Source organism: Delphinus delphis, chromosome 4, assembly GCF_949987515.2.
Source record: "Delphinus delphis chromosome 4, mDelDel1.2, whole genome shotgun sequence".
Classification (NCBI taxonomy): Eukaryota; Metazoa; Chordata; class Mammalia; order Artiodactyla; family Delphinidae; genus Delphinus; species Delphinus delphis.
Genome location: NC_082686.1, coordinates 67982188 through 68006396, shown reverse-complemented (window position 1 = coordinate 68006396; position 24209 = coordinate 67982188). Strand labels below are relative to the sequence as shown.

General features: G+C 34.4%; 1 protein-coding gene across 1 annotated transcript in view; it reads right to left on the bottom strand.

Moving 5' to 3' along the window:
- SLC49A4 (solute carrier family 49 member 4) overlaps nt 1–24209 on the bottom strand; it is a 91730-nt gene that overhangs the window by 32028 nt on the left and 35493 nt on the right. The window contains exons 4-6 of the mRNA XM_060010764.1: nt 17714–17843; nt 11072–11180; nt 391–458 (exon numbers count right to left, since the gene is read on the bottom strand). Coding sequence (XP_059866747.1) covers nt 391–458; nt 11072–11180; nt 17714–17843 — 307 coding nt within the window. The remainder of the gene's footprint in view (nt 1–390; nt 459–11071; nt 11181–17713; nt 17844–24209) is intronic.

The window sequence follows — 24209 nt, the reverse complement described above, 5'->3', positions numbered from 1 at the left end:
ATGGAAAGTTCTAGAGATGCTCTTATGAATGATTCCTTTCAATTCTTTTCTAATCTCAAAATCTATCAATTTGCCTTTATTATTGTATACTCTTTCCCATTTGTAGATGTTGCTCTCTAATAATATGGAGAAAGTCAGCTTAATTATACTGGAAATACATCTCTAGTCTCCAAAAACATTTTAGGATGGACTACTCCTGTGAAGGTTTCTTGTAGCAGCAAATTCTACCTACTGCATGTGAATTTTCTTATAGCCTGAACAAGTGCCCTTATCTGACTTTTGCCTGTTTTACTTTTCCTTCAATTTTAATGTTTATCTAGGGGAGTGGAGTCTCCCTTTGGGCTTTTTTTGGTTCTGCCCACTAACATGTTTAACGTAAAATATTCTCACCTTGCCATAGCTATTCCAACAACACAGCCTCCAACTATGGACCAAAATCCAATCCAGCCAGCATCTACCTGTTAAGAAAGTGGAAGACATATTTAATACAAGATTATCATATTGAAGTTTAGAAGGCATGGAAAACAATCCTCTATAATCAGTATGTTAATAGCTAAATGGCAGCAAATCTAGGAAACACTATTTAAGAAAATGAATCAGATGAAAGGATTCATGTGTGACTAATTAATACAAACTTACCTAAATAAATACATCATTGATTAACTTTTTATTGGAATATTTAAATCAACAAAATACTCAGTGTCACAAACAGATATTTTTCAAATGTGTTCTACATGCCAGGCATTGTACCAGGAACTCTTAAGAAAACAGGCAAAGGAGAAAAGATGGTCACTGACCTAAAAAGCTTAAATACAGCCAAGATACAGGAAACTACTAGGCAATAATTAAGTGCTAAAATGTCTGGCACAAGTAAAAATGTATTAAGAGAAACACAGAAGAGTATGGGAAAGAGAGGATTGGGGGGCGGGGAGAGAGAGAATATGGGTGCAGCACCTGGTGAAACTAGACAGAGAAAGAATTTGAGCTGGATTTCAAATGGATAGCTCGCTCCACTCTTGAAGAAAACATTTCCAGCCCTGCCATTTACTAGCTTTGTGACTCTGGGCAAATTATGTCGTCTTACCTATAAAATGGACTAAATGAGAGAATCTGCATATAGAACTTCGATCAGCAGTCGACATACAGGAAGTGCTCAATAAAAGAGCTGTTATGCTTACTTGATGATGTTTCTCTATCATCTAATGTCTTGTCTCTTTCCTACCTTCATGGACAAACTTATTCAGAGCAATCTACAAATGCTGCCCATATTTCCTAATCACTCATGTATCTCTCTTTTTTTATTATTCAAACAGAAAGTCACAAAAATTATAATCATCCTCATCAGTTCACTCAGTCCCATGTAATTAATTTTTTTTTCATCTTGATCTTTTGTTAGCACTTTTATGAATTCATCAGTTTTCCATTAGAGTTCTGAAAATGCTTATTCATTCAGTTCAGCAGTATAGTCAGTGACCAGAAACCTGTACTTGTCAGAGTCTTTTTCTTTAACTCTTACTATGACTTGGCTTCTATCTCAACTACACCCCAAGTCTCAGTTTCCTCATTAGTAGAATGGGGATAGTAAGGATTTTTCTGAGAATTAAATAAGTTAATAAATGCAAAGTGCTCAAGACCTGTTAGCTGTCAATACCTGACATTCCGTGTGTCCCTAACAATATCGGTGCATTTTGTCTCCTCTTTCCCCTTCCCCCAGCCATCACACTTGCTTACTATCTTATTTCTTACTTCTGGACTCCTGTAATAGCAATATTTTTGCCCACTATTGCCAGAATAATTATCCCAATCATTCCACTCCCCTGGTCAGAAACAGTTACTGGCTTTCCTTGTAGTTATAGGGCAAAGTCCAAACTTGACCTGGCACTTGAGAGCTGCCCAAACTAAATTCTACCTTTTATTATTTTTCTACTCATATTTTTCATTACAGCTGTGATAGAGCTTGTCAGCTGTCCACCAAGATATGTTATATCTTATTCTACCAGGGTACTTAGTTAGATTACATGTCCTAGCCCCTACTCAGCTACATGTGACCACATGACTAAGTTCTCATTAATGGAAGGGGAAAAAGTGAGGTGTGCCACCTCTAGGCTAGAACCTGGAAGACAGCTATATACCCCCTCCATGCTTTCTTTCCCTTTCTGCCAGCTGGAATCTGGATGGTAATCCCACTGCACCCATGCATATAATGACAAGGTCCTAGGAGACAGAAGACCTGCAAAGTGGAAGCAACCTAGGTCTTAAATCAGTGTGAGGAAAAGAGTAGTCCCAACTGTGAACAACTGTCCTAGATTATTATGCAAACTGTCCTAGATTGCTATATGAATGAGAAACGAATTTCTTCTTAAGTCTCAGAATTTGGGGATTCTTAGTCTACTCTAAGTAATACAATAACTTTATACAAATATTCTTGCTCTACCAGTGTCTGGTTGCAGAAGCAAAGATAAATGCTCTCTGGAGAAAGATAACACCAGAAACTTAAATTATCTCTACATTTTTTTCATACTACTGGCATGAAGGGCAAGAGAATTCTCTGTTCTTCAGAATGCCCCTCTCCTTGCATTTAGCATCCATTAATACTATGGATTAAGGTCCATTAATACTATGAGACCCCCACAAACATTCTCATCTAACCCCTAGGTCAGTGGGGTCCTGCATTAGGTGAAAAATCACTGTGTATCTGACTGTACTAGCCCTGGTCCTTTCAGGCCATTTTGTGCTTTTCTCCTTCCCCTGTTCATGACATTTGCTTTAGTTAATAACATTCTTCTACCCAACAATTAATTAAATTTTTTCTTTGCTTGAATTTAATTAATTAATTGGGGGGAGCAGCACCTTCATTTGTCCACCAACACAGAAGCTCTGCTTTTAATTTTTAATTCCATTTTATTTAATACCTGGTATGATTCACGGTCTCTGTATCTCTCAGAGTTTGTACAAAGAGACATACTTGGAAGGGCTTCTCAGGGTTTATAACATGAATCATAAGATGTGTAAAATCAGCATCATCTAAATGGGTGCTACACTTTCCTTCTTGAAACTGAGCATGCTTGGAATACCTGCCATCCAGAAAAATAGGTTAGGAAACTAAAAGAAGGCTTTCTTCTTATAGTAAAGGCACACTAGGTAATTTGGATTAATATTCTGGCTGAAAAAGCAGAAAATCTGGGGTGGAAAATCTATCTGAAGGCGGCAGAGAACCAAGAAGGTAATCCAGAATTCTGGAACCATGATATAGGATGAGAAGGAAGCCCAGAGGAGCAAGCCTGATATGGGGGGACACTTTTCCTCAGGGGTATGTCTGCTGATTTCAGAAAAGGTAGCTAAGGGGCTAAAAAGTTACTGACAGCCTCATGGATCTAGGAAGAAAAAAATACGAGTTCGAGGCCTGCTCTAAGGTGGTTGGCCTTGTAGAAAACCCCAGACTTTAGCTGGGAACTCTGAGAGTTATACCTAAGAGCAGTGTGAATTAGAAATGGAACTGTGGAAGGAAGGGAGGGAGGGAGGGAGGGAGGGAGGGAGGAAGGAAGGAAGGGAGGGAGGGAGGAAGGGAGGGAGGAAGGAAGGAAGAAATGGAACTGTATTCTGAGGGACTAAAACCCAGCTTTAAATGATCTCAATTCTTGAAACTAGATTAAGTATCCCTAGACTCCTAAGAAAAAACATAGGTTCTTTCTGGAGGAAAAGAACATCATTTGAAGCTTAAATTATCTCTACAACTTTTAATATACTATGTTGAGCACTCAGTCAAAAATCACTGAACACATAAGGAAATAAGAAAACATGAATGAATATCACAAATATAAAGAGACACACAGGGATCCAGATAAAGGGGTTAGGAGATACAGACTTTAAATAACTATTTTTAATAGTTCAAAAAAATAAAATACAAGATCAAGCATTTCCACAGAAATTTGGAAGCTATGAAAAAGCATCAAATAAAAATTTTATAACTTAAGAATATAATAATTGAAATTAACAACTCACAGATGAGTTTAACAGCATATTAGATAGAGCTGAAAACTGAAATAGTGAGTTGGAAGAGAGGCTAGGTAAAATATCCAGTTTGAAGCAGAGAAAGGCAGAAGGATAGAAAATTCAGAACAGAGAGTAAGAGACATAGGACAGACAGTGTGAAAATATAACATATACGGTTAGAGTTACTGAAGGAGAGAGAAATAGAGAAAACGGAGCATGAGCTTCAAAGGGATATTGGCTAAGAATTTTCTGAAACTGGTGAGAGACATCAAGCCACAGATTCAAGAAGTCCTACAAACCTCAAGCAGAATAAATGTATTTTTTTTCCATTTTGAATTACTTTTTATTTATTTTTATTTTTCAAACTGAAGTATAGCTGATTTACAGTATTATATGAGTTTCAGGTATACAGCATAGTGATTCAGTATTTTTACAGATTATATTCCACTAAAAGTTATTACAAAATAATGGCTCTAATTCCCTGTGCTATAAAATATATCCTTGTTGCTTATCTATTTTATACATAGTAGTTTGCATTTCTTAGTCCCATACCCCTAATTTGGCCTCTCTCCACTTCCCTCTTCCTTTTGGTAACCACTAGTTTGTTTTCTATATCTGTGAGTCTGTTTCTGTTTTGTATATACATTCATTTGTATTATTTTTTAGATTCCACATATAAGTGGTATCATACAGTATTTGTCTTTGTCTGACTTATTTCACTAAGCATAATATTCTCTAGGTCTATCCATGTTGCTGCAAATGGCAGAATTTCATTTTCTTTTATGCCTGAGTAATATCCCATTGTGTGTATATATATATATATCACATCTTCTTTATCCATTCAGCATAAAATTTTAAAAACTTGCCACCTAGTTAAGCTGCTGAAACCAAAGACAAAGAGACAAAGAGAAAATCTTAAATGCAGCAAGCTTTTAAATTTGAGAGCTGACTTCTTGGTTGAAACAATGGAGGCCAGAAGAAGATGGTATTTTCAAATAAACAAAAGAAAATAAATGCTAACCAAGAATTCTATATGCAATACAAAATAATCTTTAAAAACAAAGGTCAAATGAAGACATTTTCAGACCAAAGTAAAAAAACAAACCCCAAACAAGAGAATTTGTTGTAAGCCGACCTACACAAAATACACATACACACACGCACATGCACACACACACAGACACCACACACACACTGACTCTCTCTCTCTCAAGGATGCTCTTTAGACAGAAGAAAAATGATCACAGATGGAAGACTGAAGATTAAGGAAAGAATGAAGAGCAACAAAATGGAAATATGAGAGTGAATCTAAATGAATATTGACTATAAAATAACAATAAAAATGTGTCTTGGGCAGTTTAAAATATATGACAATAATAGCACAAAGTATGGTAGAGGCTTAAATGGAGTGAAAGGGTTCTAAGGACCTTGGACAGTCCTGGAAGAGGTAAAAGTTCTAATTTATAATAGATGTTAATAAGTGAAGTGTACATTCTGTACTTTCTAGGGTAACCACCAAATAGTAAAAGAGACTATAACTACCAAGCTAATAAAGGGGGAAAAAAGAGTAGTAAAAAATCCTTAATCCAGAAGAAGGTAAGAAGGAAGAGAAAAAGGATAGACTGGACTGGAAAAAAATAAAAACCAATAGTAAGGTGGTAGATCTAGACTCAAATTTATCAATAATTACATTAACTGCAAATGGACTAAATATTCCAATTAAAACACAAAGATTATCAGACTGAATTAAAGAAAAAATGATATCCTACTTATAAGAGGTGTACCTAAAGAAAGTTTGAAAGTAAAAAAATGCAAAAAGATATACCATGCCAACACAAATGAAGAGAAAGCTGGTGCAACTAATAGGCTTTAAGGCAAAAAAGCATTACCAGAAAAAAAAGAAAAACTTCCTACGGATGAAAGGTTCAATTCATTAGTCGATACTACAATTCTAGATTTATGCGCACCTAATTACACAGTCTTAAAATATATAAAGAAAATATTGACAGAAATAAAAGGGAGAAATAGACAAATTTAAAATAATTGTGTAGGATCTTAACACACCTCTCTCAGTAACTGATAGAACAAGCTGACAAAAATGAGTAAGGGATAGAAGATACGAAACACACAATTAACAGAATTGATCTAGTTGACATATATAAAACACTACACTCAAGAATTATAGAAAATAGTTCACCAAAAATTGGGTCAACAAATTTGAAAATACTGAAATCATAGTACATCCTTATGACCACATTTATGCAATTTAGCTAGGACTTAAGAAAAAAAGAACTAGAGGATCTTCCACAGTTTGTAGATTAAGAAATGTCCTTCTAAATAACTCTGGAAACTAGAAAATATCTTAAATTCAATAATAATGAAAATCCAGAATGTATGGAATGCAGCTAAATCTGTGTTTAAAAGGACATAAATAGCCTTAAAGTGCATGTATTAGGGAAGAAAAGCTAAAAATCAAGGATGTAAGCATTCATATTAAAAAGTTAGAAAAATGAAAGCAAAGTGACATCACTCAAGAAAACAGACTAGAAAAAAAGTAAGATAAAATCAAAAACTGATGAAATAAAAAATAAACTTTCATTAAAGAGCTACTGTTGAAATTATTCAAGGGAAAATATGAGAAAGAAGATACAGAAAATCAATATCTGGAATGATACAATGACTTACCTTGGAGACCTAATAATATCATACAATGAAGAACTTAATACCATAAATTTGAAAACTGAGATGGAGTGGACAAATTCTAGAAAGGTATAATTTCTTAAACTGACACAATAATAAGTAGAAAATCTGAATAATTTTATAACTATTAAAGAAACTGAATTCATATCACAAAGAAAACTAGATGGCTTCATCAGCGAATTCGACCAAATATTTAGGGAAAAACAAAAGCCCCAAACCACTAAACTTACACAAACTCTTCCAATAATAGAAAAAGAGGAAACACTTCAGAAGTTGCTTTATGAGACTAGCAAAACCTTGACACTAAAATTGAAATGGCAGTAAAGATGCTCAACATCACTAATTATTAGAGAAATGCAAATCAAAACTACAATGAGGTATCACCTCACACCGGTCAGAATGGCCATTATCAAAAAATCTAGAAACAATAAATGCTGGAGAGGGTGTGGAGAAAAGGGAACACTCCTGCACTGTTTGCGGGAACGTAAACTGATACAGCCACTATGGAGAACAGGATGGAGGTTCCTTAAAAAACTAAAAGTAGAACTACCATATGACCCAGCAATCCCACTACTGAGCATATATCCAGAGAAAACCATAATTCAAAAAGAGTCATGTACCACAATGTTCATTGCAGCACTATTGACAACAGCCAGGACATGGAAGCAACCTAAATGTCCACTGACAGATGAATGAATAAAGAAGATGTGGCACATATATACAATGGAAAATTACTCAGCCATAAAAAGAAACAAAATTGAGTTATTTGTACTGAGATGGATGGACCTATAGTCTGTCATACAGAGTGAATTAAGTCTGAAAGAGAAAAACAAATACTGTATGCTAACACATATATATGGAAATCTAAAAAAAAGAAAAGGTACTGATGAACCTAGTGGCAGGGCAGGAATAAAGATGCAGACATACAGAATGGACTTGAGGACACGGGGAGGGGGAGGCAGAGGGGGAGAGGGAAGCTGGGGCAAAGTGAGAGTAGCATCGACATATATACACTACCGGATGTAAAACAGATAGCTAGTGGGAAGCAGCAGCATAGCACAGGGAGATCAGTCCAGTGCTTTGCAATGACTTAGAGAGGTGGGATAGGGAGGGTGGGAGGGAGGCTCAAGAGGGAGGGGATAGGGGGATATATGTATGTAATGGGGATATATGTATGTATATGGCTGATTCACTTTGTTGTACAACAGAAACTAACGACAGTATTGTGAAGCAATTATACTTCAATAAAGATTTTAAAAAATTGAAATGGCAGGACAAGATAAAAAAAATGATAGACTAATCTCATTCATGAACCTAACTGCAAAAAATCCTAAACAAAATGTAAGCAAACTGAATTCAGTGATATATAAAAAGTATAATAAATCACTGACAAAATGCATTTAGTACAGGAATGCAAGGTAGTTTAACATTTTATAATCAACAAATGTAATTCACCAAATTAGCAGTTTAAAAGAGAAAAACATATGATCATCTCAATGTTGAATTTTATTAAATGTATTTTTCTCCATCTATTTGTCATTAGTAACAACCGATATGAGATGTATGCAGAGAGGCCAAAGTATCTATGGATAAATAAGTGAGTTTAATTAGGTTGCTGGATATAAGACAAGCTGTAGTTCAATCACTTTCAAAAACCAAGTATACTTCCTACATGCCAACCAACAGAAAATAGGATTTTTAAAGTTACCAATTACAATAGCTTCAGAAAGCATCAAATACCTGGGAATAAATCTAACAAATAAATAGACGGTGTTTTTGCAGAAAAGAGATTTAGAGAGACGTTAGGACCTAAGTAAATGAAGAGAGATATAATAGTAATGATTTGGAAGACGAACTATTACAAAAAAAGTTAACTCTTGAACTGATCTATAGGTTCATAAAATTCTAATCTAAATCCCAATAAGGGGAGTATTTATTCTGCTAAACACCAAAACTTATTCTAACACTAGAATACTTAAGACAATTTGGTGCTGGCACAGAGATAGACAAATAAACTAGATGAGAAAAAGAATTTAGAAACATCCATGCACATAAGGGCACTTCATTATGACAAAGATGACACTAGAGAGCAATAGGGAAAGAACAATCTTTTCAAAAATTGATATGAGGTTAATGGAGAACTATGTGGGAAAAAAGAAACTTAACCCTTACAACAAGCACAAAATTCAATTCTAGGTTTAAATGTGACAGGAATAACAATAAAGTTTCTAGAACAGCACCGTTCAATAGAACTTCCTGTGATGATGGAAATGTTCTATGTCAACACTGTCCGATATGGTACCCATAAGTGGCAAGTGGCTACTGAGCACCTGAAAAGTGGCCAATGCCAATGAGGAAGTGACTTTTTAATTTTAATTTCCTTTCAACTAATTTAAACTTCAAATTAAATAGCCATATGTGACTAGTGGCTACTGTACTGGATAACAGAGTTCTGCAAGATAACAGAGGGGAATATATTTATGAACTTGGAGCAAGAAAAGATTTCTCTCACTCTCTCTTTTGCATTATAGGCTCTGACTGCTAAATCCAATATCTAGACTATCTCTAAATTGGTTTCTATTGACTACTTTTTTCTTTTAAAAATATGAACCATATTTTCCTGTTTCTTTGTATGTCTAATTTTTAAAAAACTGTATACTATATGCTGTGGGTGATACAATATCGAGATTCTGGATAATTTTATCTTTCTATAAAATAGTTCATTTTTGTGTAGTAGGCCATTCAATTACCTTGAACTTGTGTAAGCTTGATTTTGTGCTTTACTAGGGAGGAATATTAGAAACCAAGTTGTTTCCCAAGCTCCTTTCACCTGGCAGGACTCAATCTCCAAATTATCCCCTCTGCAAATTTTTGTCAGGGCTTGGTTTTAGGCTTTGTTCATGGTGGGTCTAAGTAGAATAGGCCTTACTCTACCTAGGGTATGGTCCTTGATTCTAAAGTTTGTCCTTTCTGGTGTCTCAGCAGAAGCCTAAGATATTAACAAGGTGTTAATGAGGTCATACCACTCTGGCTGGGCCAGAACTTCAAGGGTCCTGCACTGCCTGCCCTCTACTATATTTGTTCTGCTTTCCACCCCACAACAGTCTCTCTAATAAATCTCTGGTAGCTTTGCCCTTTACATGTGCAGTCCATTCTGCAGCCAGGACTTGCTGGGGAGCGCCCTTTCACACAGCTCTCTTCTTTATAAATCAGTAAGAAAAAGGTAACCCAGTAGTGGGCAAGAAACTTGAACAGGTATGTCACAAAAAAGGATGTCACTTAAAAAGATGTCATGGAAGTCACCACAATGGCACACAACTGCACAGTCATCAGCACGTCTAAATTTAAAAAGATTAACACTGCCAAGTGCTGGTAACGATGTGCAACAAGGAGAAATTTCATGTACTGCTGGTCGGACTATAAACTAATACAACTACTTTAGGGAAATTTGGCCTCATCTATCAAAGCAGGCATACCCTATAACTAGCGATTCCATTCCTAGATAAATATTCAACAGAAATGTATAGAGAGGTGCATCAAGAAACATATATGAGAATATCCATACAGCACTGTTTATGACAGCCCAAATGCAGACATTCCAAATGTTCATCAAAAGCAGATTGGACAAATTGTTGTTTATTCATACAATGGAATATCACATCAGTGTGCTGGATTTCTTCCATTTGACCTTCCAAATCTTTCTACCCCTTTCTACCATGCTATTTGGAAGCAAGGAGAAGGAATGGATGTCATAAGCGTATAGATAAAATGGGTTTTTTTGGTTTTGTTTTGTTTTGTTTTGCAGTACGCGGGCCTCTCACTGCTGTGGCCTCTCCCGTTGCGGAGCACAGACTCCGGACGCGCAGGCTCAGCGGCCATGGCTCACGGGCCCAGCCGCTCCGCGGCATGTGGGATCTTCCCGGACCGGGGCACGAACCCGCGTCCCCTGCATCGGCTGGCAGACTCTCATGCACTGAGCCACCAGGGAAGCCCTAAAACGGTTATTTTTAAGGAAATGAGATACTGAGGCTAAAGAGAAAGTGAGGGATTAGATGTAGGCATAGCCATATATTTAATGACGAGATCTTCATCTTTATAAACCAAGAATCAAGGATTCTAAGATTTTCCTTCTTTATTTTTCTGTTTATTAGCATAAGTAATCATACCCAAATAAATGTGAAATTCATGGTGGTTAACAAAATCCAGGAAGAAAATCAATATTATTTATAACTATTTCGTAAGGATCTTCCTTTTGCAGCAGTGACACAGGATAACGTTTTACCTAGGCCTTGAAGCTAAAAGTAAGAACAAGTAGACAGTATTTATAATTTTAGTGAACTAAAAATACCTACAAGATATAAAGAAATAAAATGCTTACTTGGCTGACATGCACTGGTGTTAAAATTAAGTCCAGAACTCCAGACCAGCCAGCAAATACACCAAGTGGTATGGCATATGCTAAAGCAATCATCAAAAATCTCAAATTGCTGTAAAAGAGGAGTAAAAGAAAACATTATTACAAATTCAAAATCTAGAGTTTAAACTCTTACTCATAGAAAAAAGTAAGTCATTTTGAAATTAGAACACCAGAATCAGAAATAGAAAATATTTGTCAGTTTGTTAATAAATTCCTTAAATTTTTTATATTTATAAGAATAATCTTTTTGTTCATATAGTTTAAAAATTTCAATGTTTATTATACAGATGAATTACTAACATTATTTCCTAGAATGAGTAGGCAGATTCACTTTTTTTTTTAAAAAGCTCCTATTTGAAAGGATAAATTACTGTTTCTTCTGATGAACAAGGTGGAGGGAAAAAAAGATTAAATGGTTAAACAAACTGTGTACATCCATACCATGGAATACTACTGAGCAGTAAAAAGGAATAACTACCAGTACACAAAACAACCTGGATGACTCTCCGGAGAATTATTGTGGGTGAAAAAAGCTAACTCCAAAATTTTCTTTACTGTATGACTCAATTTATATAACGTTCTTGAAGTGACATTATAGTAACGGGAAAGAGATTAGTGGTTGCCAGGGGTTAAAGGAGTAGAGTGGGAGGGAAGTAGGTATGGCTATAAAAGGGCAACAGGAGGGAGCCGTGTGACGGAAATGTTCCATATCTTTACTATATCAATGTCAATTTTCTGGTTGTGATATTGCACTGTAGTTTTCTAAGATGGTATCATTAGAGGAAACTGGGTAAAGGGTCCATGTTATTTCTTCGTATTATTCTTTACAACTGCATGTGAATCTATAATTATCTCAAAATAAAGTTTAATTTAAAAATGTAATAAAAATTAGATACCGTTAACAATTTTTTAAAAAATGTGAACTATAAAGGATCTAGGCATAAACGAGGAAGACCCAAGACCTCTATGGGTGGGAGAGGGTGAAGCACATAAGGGCACAGAAGATGATTTAAATAAATGGAGACAGAGTCTATGCTGTCAATTCACCCCAAACGAATTCATGATTCAACTCAATCACAATTAAAATTCCAGTTGAATTGTTTTTAGAAACTTATCAAATTTGCTCCAAAGTTCATATGGGAAAATAAAAGTCCTCAGAACACTAACTCATCCTTTAAAAATACGAAAAAGGAAGCCCTTGTCCTGACAGATATTAAGACAAACTGCACATCCAGAGTAATAAAATTAGTATGGTATTGGCTCAAGAACAAAGAGAGCAATGAAGGAAAAAAGAGAGCTAAGACACAGAAACTCAATCTACAATAAAGGCGGCACTACAAAAATCAAAGGGCCAAGGATTGTTTAGTGAATGGTACTAGTTCACTTTATGGAGGGAAAAATGAAAACCCTGTATCATTAGTTAACACCATACACTAAGGTGGATTCTAGGTGGGATGAAAACGTAAATGTGAAAGAAAAAACCAGAAAGTTGATAAATAAGGAATTCATTGACAAAATTAGTAGACAGATAGCAAATAGAAATTTGACTTTTAAAAATCAACAGCGAACTTATATCTAGAATATGTAAATCATTAAGAAAAAGAAACTACCACTGAGAAACTGGCAGAAGAGGAATTTACAGTAGATGGAAACCTAAATGGCAAACAACCACATGAGTCTCAAATTTATCAATAACCAGAAAATGCAAATTAAACAAAAGATATATTTCTTTATACCCATTAGACTAGTGAAAATTAGAAAGATGGATAATGCCAAGTTTGGTAAGCATATAGGGAAATGGGCACTGTGGATGGAAGTATAGACAAGTGCAGGCATTTTTTTTAGAGCAATTTGGCAATACTTGGCAAATTAAGCTTAAAGTAGCTTATGACCCAGCAATCTTGTGGGGTCTGTTTTCCAAAGAATTCTTAGGTCTATGGTGATGTGCAGGATGTCACTGCAGTGTTATCTGTGGTGACAATGAGTTGGAGGCAATCTGAGTACACAATGGAAGTGGGTATACAAAACGCAATGGTTTCATACCATGGAGTACAAAGAACTAGGTGTACACATAGCACAGGGACACATCTTGAAAACAGAGCACTAATGTCACAAAATGAAAGCTATCCAGGTATCATGTGCCTCCTGATGGAAGAAAGTAGCATCACCCATGAAGTGGTCTTGTAAAATCAAAACCAAAACCAAAACCTGAATCAGAACATAGCTCTAGCTAACAATTTATAGGAAATACAAAGGGCAGAGGAACTTGGCAAAGTACTACAAAGAGGCAATCAACAAAATCCAGATCTTGGAGACAAGAGAGCTGGTTCCTCAACAAATAAATTACAAGGGAAAGAGAGAGATGGAAAGGAAACCTACAAATTATAAGGCATTTGAGCCAACTGCAATGCGTGGACCTAATCTAGATCCTGATTCAAACAAATTGTTAAAAAAAACCCCAAAACTTATGACATTTATGAGACAGTTGGAAATTGAAACACTGATTTGACAGTAGCAAACTACTGCTAAGACGTTTTTAGTGTGACAGTGGTACCATATTTATGTTAAAAAGAGTCCCTATCTTTTTAACATATACAAATTGAAATGTTTATGGGTGAAATGATTTGTCATTTGGGATTTGCTTCATAATACAGGAAGGGGAGAAGTGGGTACAGTACAAATGAAACAATATCGGTCATAAATTGGTAACTGTTGATATTGGGTTATGGGGATACAGATGTTATACTACTCTACCTTTGTACTTCCAAAATGAAAAGTAATTTAAAAAACCACGTAGTGTTTAGTGAAAAAACGTCAAAACCGAATGAGATACATGATGTGCCATCATTTAGATAAATTAAACAGACAGGCACATACAAAACAACACACATGTCGCAGAGCACAAAGAGATACACGTCAAATGCGTTTGAGAGGTATCCTAGGTAGGGAGAAGGGAATGGGAGTGAGAAATATAAATAAAAGAATGAATGAATAAACGTGTTCATGTATCCTGTTCATGTATCCTGAAGTAAGGAACACGTTCAACTCAGCTCTCCACTCTTGAAGTCTAAAAGGCAAAGACAACCACCACCATCATCAAACATTAAACTGATACATAAAGGGAGAAAAATGTTTACATTAGGTTACACAGGTTAAACGCACGTTAAGTGATGGGAATCATATGGACAGTAAATAAATAATTGTGGTGGAACCTTTGGAGCATAACCACTGATTTTTTTTTTCTGCCTAGACAATGGAATTAGCATCTAGAGAAGCAGTTATTCTGATTAATCCAGGAAGTAATGATATCAGGAGTTCTTTGAAGGACCAGGGAAAATTACACAGGTAGGTTAGGGGAATGGAGCGTGGCAGGCCCAAAGAAGTCCCCTGGAAAGCCCAAAGTAGAAGCAGGCAATCCTGCACAGTAAACGAATGAACGTGGGAAGAGACAAAGGAATGTTAGGCATTAGTGTAAAGGGTTTTTAATAGAGAAGAAAGATCTTATACTCTATAGTTTGAACAGAGAATAAAGATCTTGACTCTAGGGTAATTAGAAGCAAACACAGGGTATATTGTGGTCAAAGGGATCATTTTAAGTTGTTTTTTCCTTGTCAGAACAATCTTTTACATAACTCCTTACCTTAAAACCCTACAGTTACTCCTCATTTCCCACAGAATAGTCCAAAATTATTAGTATGGCGTAATCTGACCCTAACCTACCTCTCTAGCCTTACCTATTGCTCTCTAACCTCTAGCTCTGCATGGAGAAAAATTTAGTTAAATAGCATCTTAAAAAAAAAAAAGTATCATTTTAACTCTCATCTTACAAATATGTTCTACTGATCACAATTCAATAGAACTAATATGATTTTCTTGCCTATTATGTGGAAGGCAATTTACTAGCTGCTACAGAGATGTTGTTTTCAAAAACTTTTTACTGTACTCCAGAATGAGAAATATTCTACCTACCAATATTCAGTACATAAATACTGAAACAAAAGTATCACAAAAATATGTATCATTACTATAGGAGATGCAATAATATTTTCAATTCTTTTTTATTCCATTCTACTTTTTTTAATCAAAAAAAGGTGGTCAACCCTCTAAATTGGTTGGCTATGAATCAAAGTTTGAAAAACAATGTTACATAGCTATGCTGTCTAACATGGTAGCCACTAGTCAAATGTGGCTAGTGAGCACTTGAAATGTGACTAGTGCAAGTAAAGAACTAATTTTTAATTTTACTTCATTTTAATTAATTAAAATCCAATTTAAAAACAGAAACAGTGAAAAGTATTTTTCCATTAAACACAACTTTATTGTTTTGGCAGAAGTACATTTCACTTTAACTGCTGCATTGGGTAAGATATTACTGTAGTGTGCACGTGGTAGCATATGTTGTTTCTAGTATTATAACCCGTCACTGATCTTCTTGGTGTCAATGAACTAACTCAGTTCTCATTATTTTTTACACACTGATATAACATTGTAATTTGCTTATGAATATTTTATGCAGGAAGAAAACTACGAGATGAAGTATGATGCAAATTTCACAATAAATGGTAGATGCAACTTACTGCAGCAGAGTCAAATTGATGTCTGTTATGGAAAAAAATTTTTAGGATAATTAAGTGGATAATATTAAGGGACATGTTCAACAATTACACAATAAATTTTATAAGAAGTTTCTTCTTAAAGTCAAAAAAGAATCAAGAAGATTAGTTGTCTGAAATCTAAATTAAATGTTCAACAAACATTTTTAAACAATTTTGAACAGATCTGAGCTTATACTTTTGGTCAGCTATAAAATGGTTTGGATTCCTGCACAAGAAGAAAAAGATTTTTAGATGGAGAGATGGTAAAATAAATTGTTCTTTTAGCTATGGAAGTTTTGTTTAAAATTATGAAGAGAAAAAAATGTATTTTATGGAAGTGAAAGATCTTCAATTAAGCCCCAAACAATTGCCTGTAGAATATAAGACCTTTCAAATAATATCAAAGATGTATTGATTCAAAATTTGAAAAACTGCAGGTAGTTATTTTTAACTTTAGATAAATAGTGTAATATGGGAGACACTGCTCAATGAAAACTGTTTTAATTGTAAATTTAATGAAATCTAAATGCAGACCATTTAGATTTCTAATGCAAATGTAGCATCTAAATTGAGATGTGCTGTAAGTATAAAATACACACTGGATTTAAAAGATTTTCTATGAATAAAAAAATGTAAAGTATCTCATTAATAATTCTGAATAGTGATTACATGTTGAAATAATACTTGAGATATATTGAGTTAAATAAAATACGCTATTAAAATTAATTTTACCTGTTTCTTTCTACTTTTTTTAAATAAGGCTACTAGAAGATTTAAAATTACACATGTGGCTCCCATTATATTCCTATCAGACATTATTAATATATAGGATACAAAGACAGTTCTTGACCACAAGGAACTTACCATCTGGTGGGAGAGGAAGACTAGAAAAGAAAGAACTAACTAGGGAGAGTTGTTGATGAATCAGTAAAAACTCATCACAACTAACTGGAGAAAAAAATCCAAAACGTAAGTTCTAGTGGCCCAATTACAAATCATAATCATCAGAAATGGTCTATATATCCAAAGAATCAAATTCAGTACTGGGCCTTCAAGTATTTGAAGCCTTCAAGTGTAGAATTTAATCGAATTACATTTAAGTTGTACCAATAAAATAAAGTAAAATTAGAAATTAAGTTTCTCAAAATATGATCCCACTGGAGGTTCAAGATGATTTTAGGTGATATGTAAATAAACATTATTTATTTTATTCACTTTGTATTAAATAGCACTTGTTTATTTTAATGTGTATCAAGAAACACATAATGAATAAAAATAATTTGCATATTAGGAAAAATATAATAAACACATAAAACACATGATTTCACAGATACTATTATATGATGTTTCCTTATAAAAGAAACTTATTTAAACAAAAGGTTTGATTTTTTAAATATGGGTGGTATATAGAGAAGGCAAAAACTATAGAGGTTTTTGCTTTGGGCAATTTTAATTATTTTATTTTTTTTGTTTCTATTTTATTTTATTTAATTTTTAAACATCTTTATTGGAGTATAATTGCTTTACAATGCTGTGTTAGTTTCTGCTGTATAACAAAGTGAATCAGCTATACATATACATATATCCCCATATCTCCTCCTTCTTGCATCTCCCTCCCACCCTCCCTATCCCACCCCTCTACGGGGACACAAAGCACCAAGCTGATCTCCCTGTGCTATGCAGCTGCTTCCCACCAGCTATCTATTTTACATTTGGTACCGTATATATGTTAGTGCCACTCTCTCACTTCATCCTAGCTTATCCTTCCCCCTCCCGGTGTCCTCAAGTCCATTCTCTACATCTGCATCTTTATTCCTGTCCTGGGCAATTTTTAAAGATAGATTTCTGATAAGAAATCTCTCTAAAATATTTAACCAATATTTTATCAATTATTTACAACCTGATTAGTAGGTTGTTGAAAAACTACTATCTTAAATTATCTTAGAGAAATGTGGAATTATCTTCAAGGTGCTAGTCAAAACCAGTAAGTGAGTTTAAGTATATTTACCTTAATAATCTACAAAAGCTCCGCCGATAACTCAGCCGCTGGCTAGCTGCAGCAACACTGGGAGGAAGAGGAGGTCGTGGTGGGAAATAAGCTAGAGTTGCAGAAAATAGTAAGCAGACAACTCCAAACTCTGAAAAAAAAAAAAGTAACATGTTAATCAGACAACACAAAAAGTTCAGTATCTCAAGTATCTATCTAACAAATATTTATTGCACATCATTGAAGCTTTAGATATATAAAGATAAGCAAAATATACTACTTGCCTAGCCAAAATAGCTCAGTATTGTGAGAAAGACTGATACATAAAAATGTAACTTTTAGCAGGTAAGAAGTCATAAGGAAATAAGTATGGTAGACTTATGGTATAGTACACTACACAGAAAGAGGACTGAGGCAGTAAACAAATGTTACTCTGGAGGAAACACCTTAAAAACCAACAGTACTATCTATAACAGAGATCTTTAAACAGGTCTAGGATGACTGTCTAATAAGCATGGTCCTAAGAAGTAAAGAATATAATAGAAAATTGCTAAGAACAGAATAGGAGAAGGTTTGTTTGACCAATGACAGGATATTCTGATGCACTGTGTAGGACAGACTCAATTTATAGGCTACATGGGAAATCGGAACAAAACAGGAAAGCATCCAAAAAAGAAAAGAAAAAGAAAGAAAGAAACCAGGAGACAGCAAAATTTAAAAAACACAAACTAGCTAATGTAGGCTATTAAACAATCAGAAGTAAAATGAACATCTGAACAATCTTAGTTTGGCACCATTACAGAAGGAAAGGTTCCTAGGAGTCCTGATCATTCCCTCCAGAGTTCTGGCACATGGAAACTCCAGCTTTTAACTGTGCCCAATTTAGTAGAAAAGCATGACTCTAGTAGAAAAGTCAGGAAGCCTTGGAGTATAGACCTATCCATGCCATTAATTAACTTATAAATTGAATGAATCCCTTACTCTTTCTGGGCGAATAAAGGAAACGGATTAAGTGATTTCTAGAGATCCTTTCAGTAGGATAATTCTAATTCTAGGGCTATATTCTTAGCAAAAGGTACAATATTTCTATAAGACACTTAACCACAGATAATGTCTTTATTCTTTGACAATCTGAGGAACAACAAGAAGTAAATGAATTGCTTTAATTTACAGTCCTTTTAATTATTCGTAACAATGAATGAGCATCTTCCATATGCTTATTGGCCATTTGTATTTCTTCTGTGATTGCCTTGTTTGTATTCTTTGCCCATTTTACTACTGGCATTTTTGTAAACAGCTTCACTGAGATATAATTCGTGTGACATATAATTCACACATTAAAGTGCATAATTCAATGAATTTTACAACCATCACCACAATTAAAAAATTTTTTCATCATCCCCCAAAGAAACTCTGTATCCATTACTCCACAAATTTCCTAGCCCAGGCAACCATTAATCTGCTTTCAATCTCTGTGGATTTGAGTACTATGGACATTTCTAATAAATGGAATCATATAATATGTAATCTTTTGTGACTGGCTTCTTTAACTTAATGTTTTCAAGATTCACCCATGTTGGAGCAGTACTTTATTTTTTGCCAAATAATATTCCACTGAATGGATATACCACATTTTTAAATACACTTAGTTAACAGACATTTAGATTGTTTCTACTTTGGGGCTATTATGAATAATGCTACTACAAATATTTGCGTGCAAATTTCTGCATGGATGTATGTTTTCATCTCACTTAGGCATATACCTGGAAATGGAATTGGTGGGTCATATGGTAATCTATGTTTAACATTTTGAGGAACTGCCAACCTGTTTCCAAAGAGGCTGTATCATTTTATATTACTACTGGCAAAGTACGAGGGTTCCGATTTCTCCACTTTCTCATCAACACTTGTTATCTTCCATTTTATTGATTATAGTCACCCTACTGGGTTGAAGTTTAACTCATTATGGTTCTGATTTACATTACCCTAATGAATAATGACAATGAGCAACTTTTCATGTGCTTCTTGGCCATTTGTGTATCTTCTTTGGAGAAATCTCTATTTGAGTCCTTTGCCCATCTTTTAATTGAATTGTTTGTCTTTTTGTTGTTGAATTGTAAGAATTTAAAAAAATATTCTGGATACAAGTTCCTTATCAGATATATGATTTGCAATTATTTTCTCCCATTCTATGGGTTGTCTTTTCACTTTGTTGATGGTGTATTTTGAAGCACAAGATTTAAATTTTAATGAAATCCTAGTTTTCTATTTTTCTTTTGCCATTTGTGCCATTTATCCCTTATAAAAAGGCTTCGCCTAACCCAAGGTCATGAAGGTTTACTCCTATGTTTTCTTCTAAGAGTTTATATAGTTTTAGTTCTCACATTTAGGTTTATGACCTATTTTGAATTAATTTTTATGTATGGGGTAAGGAAGGGATTCAAATTGATTCTTTTGCATGTGCATATCCAGTTATTCCAATACCACTTGTTGAAAAGCCTATTCTTTCCCCATTGAATTGTCTTGTCACTGTTGTCAAAAGTCAATTGACTATAAATGTAATGGTTAATTTTTGGAATCTCACTTTTGTTGATTTATATGTCTATCATTATGCCAGTACCATGCTGTCTTGATCAGTGTAGCTTTGTAGTAAGCTTTGAAACTGGAAATTGTGAGTTCTCCAACTTTGTTCCTTTTTAAGGTTGTTTTGGCTATTCTGAGTCCCTTGCATTTCCATACAGATTTTAAGATCAGCTTGCCAATTTCTGCAACAAAGGCAGCTGAATATTAATTGAGATTGCACTGAATTTGTAGATAAATGTGGGGAGTATTATCACCTTCATAATATTAAAACTTCTAACACATGAACAGGATGTCTTTTCATTTCTTTAGGTCTTCTTTAGTTTCTTTCAATAGTGCTCTATAGTCTTCAGAGTGCAAGTTTTACACTTATATTGTTAATTTTATTCCTAAATATTTTATTCTTTTTGAGGCTATTGCAAATGCACTGTTTTCCTAATTACATGTTTGGATTGTTCATTGCAAATGTGTAGAAATACAGTTGATTTTTATATATTAATCTTGCACCCTAAAACTTGTTTTTTTAGATCTAATAGTTTTATTCTAGCTTACAGAGGATTTTCTATATTCAAGATCACGTCATTTTCAAGAGATAGCTTTACAATCTTCTTTCTGATATAGATGCCTTTTACTTATTTTTCTTACTCAGTCATCCTGGTTAGAATCTCCAAACAATGTTAAGTAGACATGTTCCTGATCTCAGGAGGGGATGCATTCAGTCTTTGACCATTAAATATATTACCTATGGGTTTCTTGTAGATGCCGTAATATTATTAGGTTGAGGGAGCTCCTGTCTATTTCTAATCTGTTGGGTGCTTTTATCTTGAAATGTTACTGGATTTCCCAAATGCTTTTGTTTTTCATCCGTTAAGATGATCACATAGTTTTTCTCCTTCATTCTATTGATTTAACATATTACATTAGCTGAAGTTTGAACGTTAAACCAAATTGCATTCCAGGAATAAATCCCATTTGCTGGTAGTGTATAATCCTTATTATTTTACTGGATTAGGTTTGCTAGTATTTTGTTGAGAAACTGTGGGCCTACATATATTGGTCAAAAGTTTACTTATGATGTCTTTGTCTGAAATAATTTTAGTTTAAGAGTCATTAATCTCTTAAGATCATGATTCTAAGCAAAGTATTTTTTAATGGAATGAAGGGTCATGGGACATTATCTCAGGGAGGCAAACTGGAAAATACAAAAGCACTGAAGCAATAGCTGGAAGCTTTGAGTAGGGATTTCTGCTTGACTGCATGGGAACCATAAGGCAGAGGATGTAGAGCATTAATACATGCCTAATAATGCCTAAAATCCAGTCATTTAAAAGATATAATGATTTCTTAAGCTTTAATAAAAAGAATGATATAACAAATTTATATATAAAATTTATATATATTTATATAAATTATAAATATATATATATTTATAAATTTTAATTTAAATAAAATTTATGTTTTACCTACTTTCAGTTTTATTTACTTAGTTACTTTTACATTTCAACTTCTTTCTTTAAAAGGAGTGAGCTGTCGAGCAGAAGTAAGAAGAACTACAATTCTGCAGCCTGTGGAACAAAAACCACATTCACAGAAAGATAGACAAGATGAAAAGGCAGAGGGCTATGTACCAGAAGAAGGAACAAGATAAAACCCCAGAAAAACAACTAAATGAAGTGGAGATAGGCAACCTTCCAGAAAAAGATTTCAGAATGATAGTGAAGATGATCCAGGACCTTGGAAAAAGAATGGAAGCAAAGATCGAGAAGATGCAAGAAATGTTTAACAAAGACCTAGAAGAATTACAGAACAAGCACCTAAAAGAATTAAAGAACAAACAAACAGAGATGAACAATAGAATAACTGAAATGAAAACTATACAAGGAATCAATAACAGAATAACTGACGCAGAAGAACGGATAAGTGACCTGGAAGAGAGCATGCTGGAATTCACTGCTGCAGAACAGAATAAGGAAAAAAGAATGAAAAGAAATGAAGACAGCCTAAGCGACATCTGGGACAACATTAAATGCAACAACATTCGGCTTATAGGGGTCCCAGAAGGAGAAGACAGAGAGAAAGGACCTGAGAAAATATTTGAAGAGATTATAGTCGAAAACTTCGCTAACATGGGAAAAGAAATAGCCACTCAAGTCCAGGAAGCGCAGAGAGTCTCATACAGGATAAACCCAAGGAGATACACGCCGAGACACACAGTAATCAAATTGGCAAAAGTTAAAGACAAAGAAAAATTACTGAAAGCAGCAAGGGAAAAATGACAAATTACAAGGGAACTCCCATAAGGTTAACAGCTGATTTCTCAGCAGAAACTCTACAAACCAGAAGAGAGTGGCAAAATATACTTAAAGTGATGAAAGGGAAGAACCAACAACCAAGATTACTCTACCCAGCAAGGATCTCATTCAGATTCGATGGAGAAATCAAAAGCTTTACAGACAAGCAAAAGCTAAGAGACTTCAGCACCACCAAACCAGCTCTACAACAAATGCTAAAGGAACTTCTCTAAGTGGGAAACACAAGAGAAGAAAAGGACCTACTAAAACAAACCCAAAACAATTAAGAAAATGGTAATAGGAACATACATATTGATAATTACCTTAAACGTGAATGGATTAAATGCTCCAACCAAAAGACACAGGCTTGCTGAATGGATACAAAAACAAGACCCATATATATGCTGCCTACAAGAGACCCACTTCAGACCTAGGGACACATACAGACTGAAAGTGAGGGGATGGAAAAAGATATTCCATGCAAATGGAAATCAAAAGAAAGCTGGAGTAGCAATACTCATATCAGAAAAAATAGACTTTAAAATAAAGAATGTTACAAGAGACAAGGAAGAAACTCCATAATGATCAAGGGGATCAATCCAAGAAGAAGATATAACTATTATAAATATATATGCACCCAACATAGGAGCACCTCAATATATAAGGCAACTGCTAACAGCTATAAAAGAGGAAATCAACAATAACACAATAATGGGGGGGGACTTTAACACCTCACTTACACCAATGGACAGATCATCCAAACAGAAAATTGATAAGGAAACACAAACTTTAAATGACACAATAGACCACATAGATTTAATTGATATTTATAGGACATTCCATCCAAAAACAGCAGATTACACTTTCTTCTCAAGTGCACACGGAACATTCTCCAAGATAGATCACATCTTGAGTCACAAATCAAGCCTCAGTAAATTTAAGAAAATTGAAAGCATATCAAGCATCTTTTCTGACCACGATGCTATAATATTAGAAATGAATTACAGGGAAAAAAACGTAAAAAACACAAACACATGGATGCTAAACAATACATTACAAAATAACCAAGAGATCATTGAAGAAATCAAAGAATACCTAGAGACAAATGACAATGAAAACACGATGATCCAAAACCTATGGGATGCAGCAAAAGCAGTTCTAAGAGGGAATTTTATAGCTATACAAGCCTACCTCAAGAAACAAGAAAAATCTCAAATAATCTCACATTACACCTAGAGGAACTAGAGAAAGAAGAACAAACAAAACCCAAAGTTAGCAGAAGGAAAGAAATCATAAAGATCAGAGCAGAAATAAATGAAATAGAAACAAAGAAAACAATAGCAAAGATCAATAAAACTAAAAGCTGGTTCTTTGAATAGATAAACAAAATTGATAAACCTTTAGCCAGACTCATCAAGAAAAAGAGGGAGAGGACTCAAATCAATAAAATTAGAAGTGAAGAAGGAGAAGTTACAACAGACACCACAGAAATACAAAGCATCCTAAGAGATTACTACAAGCAACCCTATGCCAATAAAATGGACAACCTGGAAGAAATGGACAAATTCTTAGAATGGTATAACCTTCCAATACTGAACAAGGAAGAAATAGAAACTATGAACAGACCAATCACAAGTAATGAAATT